Below are 13,846 nucleotides of genomic sequence, written 5' to 3' on the forward strand. Positions count from 1 at the left end.
GATGAGGTTAACAGGGTGAAGTGATTTGCCCAATATCACACAGCCAGTAACTGCCTGAGACCAGATTTGAATTCAGGAAGATGAGTCTTCTTGGCTTTAAGACCAGTGCTCTATCCACTGTAGTGCCACCTAGCTGCCCTCCTTGGACGTCTTAATGCAGCCATAGATAGCATTCACTTTTTGGCCACCGAACAACAAATGCTACACTGATGACTTTTTTAGAACCTGTAAGACCCCCAGAGCTCTTTCAGACCAGCTGTTGTCTCAGCAGGCCTCCCCACATCATACTTACAAAAATGATTTCTTGAACACACCATAAGACTGTACATTTATCCCTAATGAATTTCATCTTATTAGATTTAACCCAGTGCTCTACCTTGTCTGTCAACCTTCTGGATACTTCCTGTCAACCAGTGTCAGCTCTCACTCTCAGCTTGGTGTGGTCTGGCAATCTGAAGAGTCTACCTTCTATGCCTTTATCCAAGTCACTGATAAAAATGGTAAACAGCTCTGAACAGATCCTTGAGGCACACCACCTCCTGCCTCACCGATATCAAACCATTGATGCTCTTTGTATCTGAGCATCCCATCAGTTCTGAATGCTTCTAATTAAACTCTCATCTTACCCACATCACTCCATCTTTACCACAAGAAGAACAGGGGATCCTTTATCAAATACCAGCTAAAATCTGGGTAAGCTATCTATAGTGCTCCTGATCTACCCATTTAGTAGTCCTGTCAAAAAAGGAAATAAAGCATGCTGGCTCTTTGAAATTTTCCTTTTTGAGATGTTCACAAAGTCTCTACATTATAAGCATTTTCCAGGGATCAAAGTCTTCCCTTCTTTGAAAACAGGGACAATACCCACTCTTCTCCAGCCCTGTAGTACCTCTCCTGTTCTCCAAGGTCTTTCAAAAAGCACAGATACATCTGGCTCAGCAGGTACATCCTGAAGTCTTGGGTACTTGATGATGCAGCTATCATGGTCTGGGTGACTCAAACCTAGCCAGGGCATCTGAAGACTCAGTTTTCTTCCTATTTCCTCAGCAATCTGGGGACCAACTCCCTCTAAGTCCTTTTTGTTCTGCTCTTTGTAGAGAACTAGTAACTGGTCTCAGGCAATTAACTAGCTCCTTGGCAGAGAAAACAGAAGCAAAGTAAGACCTGGGCACTTCAGCTTCCTCTCAGTTGTCATCATTCCATTAACTAGGAGCCATAACTGATGACAGAGATAAGGTAAATTGTTCATCCTTCCCCTTATACAGAGGTGGTCAAGTTGCTCAGTGGATAGAGCCCTGGCTCTAGTGGAGTCAGGAAGACCTGAACTCAAATTCCACCTCAAATACTTACTAGCTGTGTGACCCAGGGAAAAGCATGCTGCCTGCCTCAGTTTCCTCATCTGTAAAATGGAGATAATAAGAGCACCTACAAGTGCTTACCACAGTGCCTGGCACACAGTAGGTGCTATATAAATACTAGTTGTTGTTGTTGTTGTTAGTGTGTGTCTAGTTCTTCCGGTTCTGCTTTATTCATGTTACATTATTTCAAAAAGCCCTTTTCAGAATTTTTTTTTACTACTCCTCAAATTTGCTAGTCTGGTTTACATAAAAGAATTCCATTATATTACGGTCCCTCACTTGGTTTGACCATTCCCCTTTTATGTCACTTAATTTGACAAGGGCAGCTAGGTGGCGCTGCAGTGGATAGAACACTAGACCAGAAGTCAGGAAGAATCAATAGATTTCACTTCCTAGCTGTGTGATCCTGGGCAAGTCACTTAACACTGTGTGCCTCAGTTTCTTCATTTGTAAAATGAGCTGGAGAAGGACATGCCAAATGGGGTCAGATACAACTGAAAAACAACGAAACAACAAAAGTCTGACTCCAGGGTTTTTTTTTTGTAATGCTGCTATGAACATCTATGAAGAGATTTTTTAAAAAATTAACACTCCGGGTCTATTAAAGGCAGCTAGGTGGCATAGTAGATAGAGCACTGGGACCCTGGAGTCAGGAAGACTTGAGTTTGAATCTGACCTCAGTCATTTTCTAGCTATGTGACCCTGGGCAAATCACTTAACCTCTATTTGCCTCAATTTCCTCAACTTGGGTCTTTTTGACTTCTAAGTTGACTTGTCTTGACTAAGCTTTGACCTAAGTCTTGACTCCTAACCTTATCCATTACACAGTGATGGCCTGTTCTGTTTGGGCCTAGACTGTAGAACCAAGAGGAATACAAGGAAGGCACAGACAGGTAAACTGAGGCTTAATATCAGGAAAACAGTGAGTTTGGGTTCTTTGTTTATTTTAAACAACCTAGACTTCTTTTGACATTTTGTTTGTATCCTCTGATAATTAATCCAGGGCAGACAAAAAGTTACCTTTGTGAATGTTTGGCAGTTCTTTACAAATAGTATATGCCAAGTTTTTAATTTTGACACAAGCAGACTGTATAATTGTCCTTACCCAGGCATCATGTATATTTGCCATAAATATTTCTTTCCAGTCTGTTCTTTTCCTTTTTAATTATGCTTTTTTTATTACACAGAATTTTCTATTTTAATGTAATCAAGCGCATCTATGTTGGCTGAATAATTCCCTTTTATTTGCTGAATAGAACATTATTTCCCCTCTCCAAACCTCATTCCATTTTCTTCCATCTCTTTTTTTTATCATTTTTTCTTAATGTTTCAGGTCATTACAAGCTGCCTCTGAGGTAGACTGTGCAAGATCTAAATCACTTCCCCACCAAATTGCCACCTAATTTCCTTCCTCCTGCCCTTTTGTTGAACAATGAATCTTTCCCCTGCCTTATTTTCTCTAGGCTTATCAAACAATACCCGTGGTCTGCCATTTGCTTGGACATCAGTTCATGTCTTCTATCAATCTATTTCATTCTCCCTTTTTTTACTTGTACCAGATAGTTTCTTGTGATAACCAATTTTTAATATGCTTTCAAGCCTGAGAGTACAAGATGACTTTCATTCGTTTTTCTTTTCAGCATGCCCCAGGAGAGAATTGCCTGTTTGTTTTTCCATATAAATTCGATTATGGTTTTAGCCAGTTCTGTGAAGCAATCTCTTGGTGTTACATTATGTATGGAAAATCATTTTGAGAGTAGCACCTTTTCCATTCTACACTAAGCCAACCCATCAATCATCATGTAATATCCTTTCATTTGAGTCATTACAGGTTTATAATTGTCCTAAGACAGGCTCAGTGTATTTCAAGGTTGGTTAATTTTTGAATAGTGGATGGTTTTTGTTATTGTAAGCCAGGGTTCTTCATTATGTTGTTTTCTTAGTCTTTATTGTTAAGAAATAAGGATGCAAAAAATTGTCTTCACATTTAATTGGAAAAGATAAAATACTATTTTAAAAAAAGAAAAGAAAAAAGGATGCAAATTAGCAGAGAATGGGGAACTGGAGAGAAAGATAGTGTCTGAGAAGAGAACTGAACCAAAAGCATATGTGAATGCTACTCCCAGCCTGGAGAGTGGGGAGGAAAATGATTGACATGGTGTAGACCCACCCATGCATGTCTCATGAGGATTGGGGTATCATTGGAGATGTCCAGTCAGAAGAAGACTCAGGGAGAACATGATGAGTAACTTCCAGTATTGGAAAATGTCACATGGAAGAGGGATTTGGCTTCTTCTGTTTGAACCTATATTGTAGAACCAAGAGGAATGCAAGGAAGACACAGACAGGTAAATTGAGGCTTAATGTCAGGAAAAATTTACTAACAATTAGAGCTGTCTGAACATAGAAGGGGCTGCTTTGGGAGGTGGTGGTTCCACCCCTTCCCCTGAGCCTCTCCAACTAGAGGTCTTGAAGCAGTGGCCAGATAAGCACTTGAAGGGTAGATTGGAGTGCGGCTTGACCTGAGTGGTCATGGAGGATTTACAGAGTGGTGGAGGGGCAGGAGATGCTACAATAGGGAAGTGAGCCCAGAAGGGAGGCTTTAGTCAGGCTCAGGCCTGAGGAACCAGGCTGCAAGGAACTTTTAGTCACTATTGGTGGGACCATTTGGGTGGAAGAAGAGAGTTGGGAGTGACAGTTGACACTTTTGACGAATGTGGGGCAAAATGTGCCTGAAATCCCCCAGGCTTGGCTCAGCAGAGGAAGGAGGCAGCTGGCTCTCCATTCAGGCCTGGAGTCTGGGAGAGGGAGCCTTTGGTAGGAAGCTGAAACCCTCTCATATAAATGGACAGACAGAACCCGGAACCTGGGCCTGGAGTCAGGAAGACCTGGGTTCAAATCCAGCCTCAGACACTTACTAGCTATGTGACCCTGGGCAAGTCACTTCACCCTGTTTGCCTCAGGGTCCTCAGCTGTAAAAAGGAGATGATAACAGCATTGGTGCTCGTGAGGATCAAATAAGATATTTGTGAAATGCTTAGTCTAGTGTCTGGAGTATAGTAAGTGCTATATAAATGTTTGTTTTCTTCTCCTAAGCTCAGGTCAGATGCTGGAGTCAGGCAGACAAACCAGTAGGGTGTGTGCCTCTCCATGGACCTAGACCAGCCTTTCCCAGGAGGGAAAGTGGGAAAAGGCCTCAGCAAGCCCAGTCTCCTCAATCAACAGGCAAAGAGATAAATATTCTCCTATTTTGAATGGGACAGGGTGATAATGCCCCAGGATGGGGACATTTCAAATGAGATTAATCATTTAGCTTAACACAGTGTATGGCACATAGTAAGAGTTACATAAATGTTAGCTATTATTATTGTTACCACAGACTCTAGGCTACAGTACAACATAGTGCAGTGGAAAGAGCCCTGACCTTTCCAGGGCCTGAGTGCAAATCTGGATGCTGCCACCCTTCCCCTCCCTGGGCCTCAGTTTCCTCTCCTGTAAAATGAGGTAGCTGGACTCAGTGGTCTCTGGGGACCCTTCCAGCTCTAGAGCTAGGAGCCTATGTGTGACCCTGGGTGAGTCACTTCCCCTCCTTAGGCCTCAGTTTCTTTCTCTGTAAAATGAGAGGGCCTTCTAGCTGGACACCTTGGATCTGATCATCTGATAGTGCATTTACAGTCAGGAAAAATACCTAGGCTCTCTTGAGTTAATTATCTTAAATACTTCATAAAAGCAAAATCCCAGAAAGCCTCAGATGTCCTAATTAACAGGGCAATAACCCTCCCACTATTTACCACAAAGCTATCTCCATTGTGAGCCAACTCAATGTTTTCTGCTCAGGGGAAGCCTGTTTTCTCAAGTCAGCTGATCCCCCAGGACGACAGCAGATGGCAGCAGAGAGCCAGAAACCTCCTCGGGTTCTCCCTTGGCCCCTCCTCAGGCCACCACACTCAACACTTCTTCCATTATGGCCCCCAACCTGATCTGTCAGGCAATAAATTAGGGTAATTGCTCAGGCTTGGCCTTGAGCAAAAGGGCAAAATTCCCTCTCCGGAAAAGGGAGCTCAGTCTCTTCCCCTTCTCTGCTCGTGAACTGTTACGATGGCCTTATGGGAAAGGGACAGAAGAAAGATCCTGGGAAATTAAGGGGATGTAAAAATTTTGTAAAAATTAATTTTAAAATTTCATTTAAAAAAAGGACATTTTAGGACTACCCATATGACCAAATCACTTCTTTCTGGGCCTCAGTTTCCTCCCCTATAAAGTAAAATAAGGGGTTGAACCTCAAGATAAATACATATCCCTCTTATCTTATACCAGTGGGATACATGTCCACTAAGTTAGACCAGGTCAGATGTGGCCACCGTGAAGCTGATGGGCAAGGATGTGCATGGTCAGAGGGGTTCATCTTAATCCCTCTGGGCTGGACTAGGATTAAGGTTCAAACCGAGCAGCCATACTCCTCTCTCACAGAGGCCAGGCTGCCAGGCCTAGAGCTTTCCAATTTAGCCCAATCCGTCCCTGTTGAAAATTCTTATAGTCATTTCTGAGCACTATACCCTCATGGTTCATTCTTCCCATTTTACAGAAGAGGAAACTGAGGCTCAAACAGGCAAAGTGGTACCCAAGGTCATAATATCCAATCCAATCCAAATCACTCCAATTTGTCTACTACCTAGGATGGTGGTTACTTCCTCTCCTCCCAAATCCTATGATTGCTTACATCCTGGTCTCTTTGCCCTTTCCTTGGCTAAGAGAACCAACTTCCCAATGTGAACTCTATGTAGGCTTATTAGTTTCACTCTACTCCTTGGCCACATACAAAGCCCACACCCTGGTATCATGCTCTTGGTCACTAGGGAAATGATGGGGTTGGAAAGTGGGCAGATCTCCCCCTTCCCCATTGGAAAAACTCTAGTGTACAGTCCTTGCCTGGGGTAGATTAGCAGTGGGATCTTGCTATATGAAAGGGCTGTAGGGCTTCAAATCCCAAACTCTAAACAGTACTATTATTGTGGAAGCAAGAAATTAAGCTTCAAGTGGTAATTAAACCATAATTAAACTAGAAACCAAGGTCTAAATCTATGGCTAATCCAAAAGCTAAAAAATCCAGGGTCCCAATGTCTCATTTAAGCTTTATCGCCTGGTAACAGGAAGGTAGGAACAGCAACAGTCTGGAGCCAAATGTTCTTTGTTCTGGAAATGCAACAACCAGAAACTAGAGCTGGGAGTAGAAAATTCACCTTTGGGTTCTGAAGACTATTATTTTATGTCCTGCTCTACACCACAGACAGCCCTTCGACTGGATTTCTTAATTCCTCAAGATAAATATTCTGCCCTGATTCAGAACTGCACCCACTATGCTGGGCCAGAGATGGTTCCTAAGGCTGCTTGGGCAAATGTAGAAAACACTCCAGAATAGGCTGGCTACTAGAAGCTCCCTCCTCTATGGTTCCTTGTCACTGATTCACTTCGGGAGAGGCACTGTCCTTACATTTACATTAGCTAGGTGCCTGTCTGTCTGTCCGAGAGTCTACTGATCTACTCTCTACCTCCCATCTATCTATCTACCAACCATCCATCTACCTACCTACCTACCTACTGATCTACCAAGCTAGCTAGTTATCTACCAATTATCTACTTATCTACCTACCTCTTATCCTTCCTTCCTTCCCTCTATTCCTTCCTTCCCTCCATTCTTTCCTTCCTTCCTTCCCTCCATTCCTTCTTTCCTTCATTCTTTCCTTCCTTCCTTCCTTCCTTTCCTTCATTCCTTCTTTCCTTCCTTCCTTCCTTCCTTCTTTCCTTCCTTCCTTCCTTCCTTCCTTCCTTCCTTCCTTCCTTCCTTCTTTCCTTCCTTCCCTCCATTCCTTCCTTCCTTCCCTCCATTCCTTTCTTCCCTCCATTCTTTCCTTCCCTCCATTCCTTCTTTCCTTCCTTCCTATCTTATAGCTATCTACCATCTATCTGTGCTTTATTTATATACACACTATAGACACACAGATATGTATTTAAGTAAATAATAATATGACCCTAAATCCAGTCCAGAGGGTTTGTATTTTTCTTCTTCAGTCTTGTCCCATTCATACAGCCAGTTGGGGACCCTGGAGTAGACACTCTTTCCAAAAACACCACCGAGTCAAGACTGGGCCATGGTGATGGGCTAGTGGTGAGGGAGAAGTGTACTTGGTTGGGTCTTACCTCCTTTCCACAGCAGATAGACAGGCACCACGTAGAGCATGATGTGTTGAACATAGTAAACTTCCAACTCCAAGGGCAGCTGTGGAAAAAAGGAGGGGAAATCAGGAGAGTACTTCAGTGTAGGGGTTGGACAGAACCTCTGGGGCCATAGCTGAGAAAGAATCCTCTTAGTTAAAGATTTAATAAGGAGCCTTTGACTGAAGGGAGTCCAGCCCATAGCCTCAGATCATGCCTCAGTTGGCGTCTTTGCCACTCCAAACCACTGCTCCTTCTGCTATTTGGAGTCAAGCAGGACAAGTTGGATCTCTAATGCCAAGAAGCAAAGTCAAGCCTTCTGGCCTCTAAGCAGCTAAGCTATGGCTAAGAGTGCTGGACTTGCAACCAGGACAACCTAAGTTGAAATCCCATCTTGGAAACTTTCCAGCTGTGTTACCCTAGGCAAGTTACTTTACCCTCTTTGCCTCAGTTTCCTCAACTGTAAAATGGGGATCATAATAGCAAGTACCTCACAGGATTATTGTTGAGGATCAAATGAAACAATGTTTGTAAAGCACTCAACACAGTACAGTTGTTATTAAGTCATTTTTCAGTCATGTCTGACTCTCCGTGACCCCATTTGGGGATTTTCTTGGCAGAGATAGTGGAGTGGTTTGCCATTTCCTTCTCCAGTTCATTTTACAGATGAGGAAACTGAGGCAAACAGGGAGAAGCAACTTACCCAGGATGACATAGCTAGTAAGTATCTGAGGCTGGATTTGAACTCACGTCTTCATGACTCCAGGCCCAATAATCTATCCACTGCAGCACCACCTAGATGCTCTCTAGCACACAGTAGGTGCTATATAAATGCTTATTCCCCATTAATTGTAGATGGTTTTCTGAAGGACTGTCTTCCCCAGGAAGGGGAGGAGAGAGATAGGATAATAGCTAGTGGAATTGGACAGATCAAATGGGTTTGGTTGTTTTGTTTTGTTTTTTAAGGATGGAAGAGAGACATGGGTATGTTTGTAGGTAGCCAAACTCCTCGACATTTCTTCCCTCTAGCCCCCCCCCCCCAACCTTCAACAAATAGAAACATTAAAATGAATAGAAATGTTTAAAAAAACATGCAAGAAAATACAACATTAACAAATCAGGGTGCTAATTAATGGCATTTTAAAAATGCTGTTCACAACTAGATCAGCTAATATGCCAGAAGTAATGGAGATTAAGAGAGGGGGAGAAATGACTGCAAAAGCTATCCCAAGAAATGTCTCCAGGTGGAAAAACAATACTTTTTTTTAAAATTATGCAAGAATTGGCAAGGTTCAGAATATCACAAGACCAAATAAAGTGCTTTAAGGAAGGAGAAAATCGAGAGAGAAAAGTAAGCAAGAATTCAGAAATACACACATATACAAAGAATGAGATGATGTGATAAAGAAATTGATCTATAGGGAGGATACAATCCAAAATCTCAAAAAATAATAATAGCTAACATTTCTATAGTACCTACTATGTGTGAAACAGTATGCTAACAGCTTTACATTGATTATCTCATTTGAACTTCACAGCAGCCCTTGGAAATGGGTACTATCTCCATATGGAAATGGGTATTATCTCCATGTTACAGATGAGGAAACTGAGGCAGGCAGAGGTTTAGTGACTTGCCTGTGGTCACACAGCTAGGAATTACCGGCAACCAGATTTCAACTCAGGTCTTCCTGACTCCAGGTATGGCATTCTATTCACAGCACCACCTAGCAAGACTCCTACAGTAGAAAATCGAATTGCAACATGAAGCCAGCCAAGTAGAAATAGAGGCTCCAAAAAATATTACTGCATTATTCAAAGGATTGAAAAAAAACAGAGCCAAGTGACAGAGGTTACCAGAAGTGGGGAACCTGTGACCTCAAGGCCACCTATGATCCTCTAAGTCTTCAAGTGTGGCCCTTTGACTAAATCCAAACTTCACAAAACAAATTGCCTTAATAAAAGGATTTGTCTAGCCACTAGACCATAGAAGGTAGACCATGGTACAATGACTTAAGAATTACTGACATCCCAGAGGACTTAGGAAAACAAAATAATATTTCAGGAAATCAAAGAAAACTCCCCAGAATTTGTGAAAGCTAATGTTGAAATACCATAAGGAAGACTCCACAGGACTCTCCAAAGGAGAACCCAAGATAGAAGATGGCTAAATACATCATAATTAAATTGCAAAGCTATAAAGATAAGTGAAAAATATTGCCAGCTATAAGAAGCAAAGAAATGACTTGCCTCCAACTACAATTAGGATCACAGAAGACTTTTTGAGCAGGATAAGGGAGGTTCACAAGAATGGGAAGAAAACCTTTACAAAAAGAGGAAGCATAAACTATAATGTCGAAATTATGTCCCTATCCAACATTATACTCTATGAAGGCAGGAGAAAGTTATTTGAGAAACAAACAGACTTTAAGAAGTTAACACTTTGAGGAACTCCTAAAAGAACAAACAAGTGTTTTGGTCAATTCACAAAAACAATTTTCATAAGAATGTTTCTGAGAAGCAAAGCCAAGGAGATAAAAGGGAGAGAAATCGAAGCTGACATTCCTACCTTTGACAAAGGGGAAGTTTGATGACCTAGATGGTTATTTGTAGAAGACAGAGGAACTTTGTTTAAAGTAGTTCTATTATGCTAGGATTAATACTAGAATCAGTGAGGGGAAAGGTGTGTATCCACTTCCCAACGACCTTCTCTGATTCTCCACCACAGAGTGGAGGTGGCAGTGGGTTCTTATTGGTTTATGGTAGTGGAGCTAAGCCTGAGCTGGCTCTACCATGCCAGAAATGGTTCAGGAAAAAATCCTAGCAGCAGGCCAGAGAGGCCCATCAACATCCAACAGGTTGGGACGGCTTGGTCATAAGTGATTTGGGGTTTTCATTATTTCTTATCTCTCCTGTATATAGTTTCTTTGTACATAGCCACTTGAATGTTGTCTCCCCCATTAGATTATAAACTCCTTGAGGGCAGGGACTGTCTTTTGCATCTTTTTGTATCCCTGGGGCTAAGCACAGTGCCTGACACATAGCAAGCACTTAAAAAATGTTTGCTAATTGACTGACTCCAAGACCAGCCCTCCAATCTTCTGTGCCACCTTACCTGTTTGTGCCAAAAAGAACAGCATCAGGCGGAGAATCTAAATGCTGTCTTCCTCATTCGAATATAAACTTTTTGAAGGCAGGAATTGGTTTTGCATGTTTTGTAATGCACAGCACAGTGCCAGACACAAAGAAAGCTAGGCAGCACAGTGACTGGAGCTCTGAGTCTGGAGTCAGGAAGGTCTGAGTGCAAACCCAGCCTCAGACACTTCCTAGATGTGTGACCTTAGATGAGTTACTTAACCTCTGTTTGCTTTGGTTTTCTCATCTGTACAAAGGGGATAATAATATGACCTACTTGCCAGGGTTCGTGTGAAGATAAAATGATATATGTAATATTTGTAAAGCACTGAGCACAGTGCCTTACACATAGTAGGCACTTAATAAATGCTTGATCTTTTTGAAGGAAAGAACCTTGAAAGCAGGAATAGCTTCATTTTTGTATTTGTATCTCTAGTACCTAACTCAGTGGCTTAATAACTGTTTGTTGCTTAACTGATTCCTATGCCTGCTCTCTATTGGAACTCTCAAAACTCTTTAGAGACCCTGTCACTTAACACCACCAGGCAACAGTCCTCAGTGCCTAGCACATAGTAGGTGCTTAATAAATGTTGATAGACCGGCTGATTCCTATGCTTGGTTTCTGTCTACTGTAACCCTCAAGACCCTCTCAAGACCCTGTAGCCCAGCACCATCAGGCAACAAAGTCCTCAGTGCCTAGCATATAGTAAGTGCTTAATAAATGTTTGTCAATTGACTGATAGTACACCAAAATGGGCAAGTGCCCAAATTCATCATGTAAAAAGAAAGGTGGTGAACTCAAATGTTGTGTCTCTCTTCTCCAGCACTTACCAGCCGAGTGTTCACCACGGGAAAAAGCAGTGCAAGAAGGGCCCCATTCAACATGTGCATTTGTAGCCTGAAAAAGAGAAATGGGCAGAAGTCCATAATTACACTCACAGTCTGCTATGAAATGGGAAATCATTCAAGTGGAAAGCCTGTCCTGGGAAGAGGTCTGGATGTGGACTTATGGCTTGGGAAGGGGGGAGAATTTACACAAAATGGACACACATGGCTTGGGGGGAGAATTTGCACAAGATGGAGGCATGCCTTGTGAACACAGACGCTTTCTGAGGGGTGCCATTAGAATGGTCCATGTCCTCAATATTTCCCAAGAGCTACCTGGAAATCATTTTTTTTTAATTACAACATTTCCTTACAATTGACATATATGCTTCCTAATCACCTGCTCACACTCAGGGTCAAACCTGTATTAATAATAATGATATTTGGGGTGGCTAGGTGATGCAATGAATAGAGCACTGGCCCTGGAGTCAAGAGGACCTGAGTTCAAATCTGGCTTCAGACACTTAGCACTTACTAGCCGTGTGACCTTGGGCAAGTCACTTAACCACAAATGCCCTACCTTCCCTCCTCCAAAAAGCAAATATATATAATGAGATTTCTTGCTGAGAGGGAGGGGAAGGGCATGGTATAGGAGGATGGGAGAAATTCACATGACTAGAGAGATTTTAGCTTTGCTGTGGTTCAGTCACAAGCCCTTTGCTAAAAATCCATCTAGACTACATCTATAGCATTCCCTGGCCTTCTAATTTGATGTAAAAAATGGCACAACTAAGTTTTGATGAAGTCATGTTAGCTCTTTGTAGTTAACATTTTCTTTTCTAGATGTTCATTAAATATTTCTTAATAATACATTCTAAAAATTTTCCAGGAATTAAAGGTATATTCCCTGGCCTATGGTTTGCAGGCTTTCTTTGCTACCCTTTTTCAGATATCAGGATGATATTTGCCCTTTTCTCATCTTAGGGTGCCTCTTCTGCTTTCCACATGGCTTGGCCATCCCATATGTCAAGTCTATGACGACCTGAGGATGTCTTCTTCTCAGGGAGAGGCTTAGAATTCATCAAGGGCATCCAGATGCTCCTTTACCATCTCCTTAATTATCTTGAATGTCAGCTCCCTCTTAGCAATTTTTATACAGTCCATTCTGAAGCACAGATTGGTCTTTTTGGGCAGAGAAAACAGAAACAAAAAGAGTCAAGCAGCTCTGTCTTCTCTTTCCATTGTCACATTCAACAGAAGCACAGGATTATGTTTAGCAAAAACAGATAAACCAAGAGGCTCCATTCCTATTTTGGGCCACTCTTTGATCCCTCTCTTTCATTTTTCTTTTTATATGGATTTAGCTTGAGTATAGCCTGTTCTTCTGATCTTGCTTTTTTCCTTCCTTGTATTATCTCACAAAGGTTGCTTCAGATTTTTTTTCCTATCCTGCAAATTTGTTGGTCTTAATTGCATTTAAAAATTCACTATACTAATTTATTTATTTCCTTGTTTTTGGTCATTTAGTTTGACTCCAGTCTTTTATTACTTCTACGATATTGCTGCTATGGAAATCTCTGACAAGTTTTTTTTTGTTTGTTTCTAATGACACTTTTGGTATATAAATTCTTCCTGCTCTCTGCCAGAATGCTCTCTAAGAATCATTCTACAAGTTTATCACAGTAATGAATTAGTGTACCTGTCTTTTCACAGTCTCACCAGCATCAAGTCACACTGTTTTTAATAATTTTTGCTAATTTGATGGGCAGGATGTTATATTGATCATTTTTTCAAATGTTTATGTACAATTTGAAAATATTTTGTTTATGTTCTATGACAATAAGAAAAGGTAAAGGAATAAGTATTTTTATAGTATCCACTGTGAGATATAGATAGATAGATAGATAGATAGATAGATAGATAGATAGATAGATAGATAGATAGATAGATAGATAGATAGATATGAGAGATACTCACCTTGTGTCCTGCTTTTTGCTATCACAAAAGTACTTCAATAAACATTTATGTCTATCAATAACTGCATATCTATATATGTGATCCTTTCCTCTTATCTTTGAGCTCCTCCTTTGGCTATCTGGTCAGTAGTAGAATCACATGTTCAAGAGATAGGTACAGTTTTGTGACTTTTCTTGCTTGGCATACAGTAAGCACTTAATACATGTTTTTTTCATTGAAAAAACATTTTCAATAGTTTTCCTAAATGATTGGACCAATCAATGCACAGATTCAATGTCTATCATTCTATGATCCTCTTGTTACTTTTGTTGTTGAGCCATTTTTCAGTCATGTCTACTCTC

The 13,846-nt window shown here is 41.3% G+C and overlaps 1 protein-coding gene across 1 annotated transcript in view; it reads right to left on the reverse strand.

Moving 5' to 3' along the window:
• TMEM164 (transmembrane protein 164) overlaps positions 1-13,846 on the reverse strand; it is a 47,324-nt gene that overhangs the window by 16,373 nt on the left and 17,105 nt on the right. The window contains exons 2-3 of the mRNA XM_069100425.1: positions 11,535-11,601; positions 7,557-7,635 (exon numbers count right to left, since the gene is read on the reverse strand). Of these exons, the coding sequence (XP_068956526.1) occupies positions 7,557-7,635; positions 11,535-11,594 (139 nt within the window). The 5' untranslated portion in view covers positions 11,595-11,601. The remainder of the gene's footprint in view (positions 1-7,556; positions 7,636-11,534; positions 11,602-13,846) is intronic.

Source organism: Petaurus breviceps, unplaced genomic scaffold, assembly GCF_028583685.1.
Source record: "Petaurus breviceps papuanus isolate PSGF00001 unplaced genomic scaffold, PetGlider_PUasm1.0 400, whole genome shotgun sequence".
Lineage (NCBI taxonomy): Eukaryota > Metazoa > Chordata > Mammalia > Diprotodontia > Petauridae > Petaurus > Petaurus breviceps.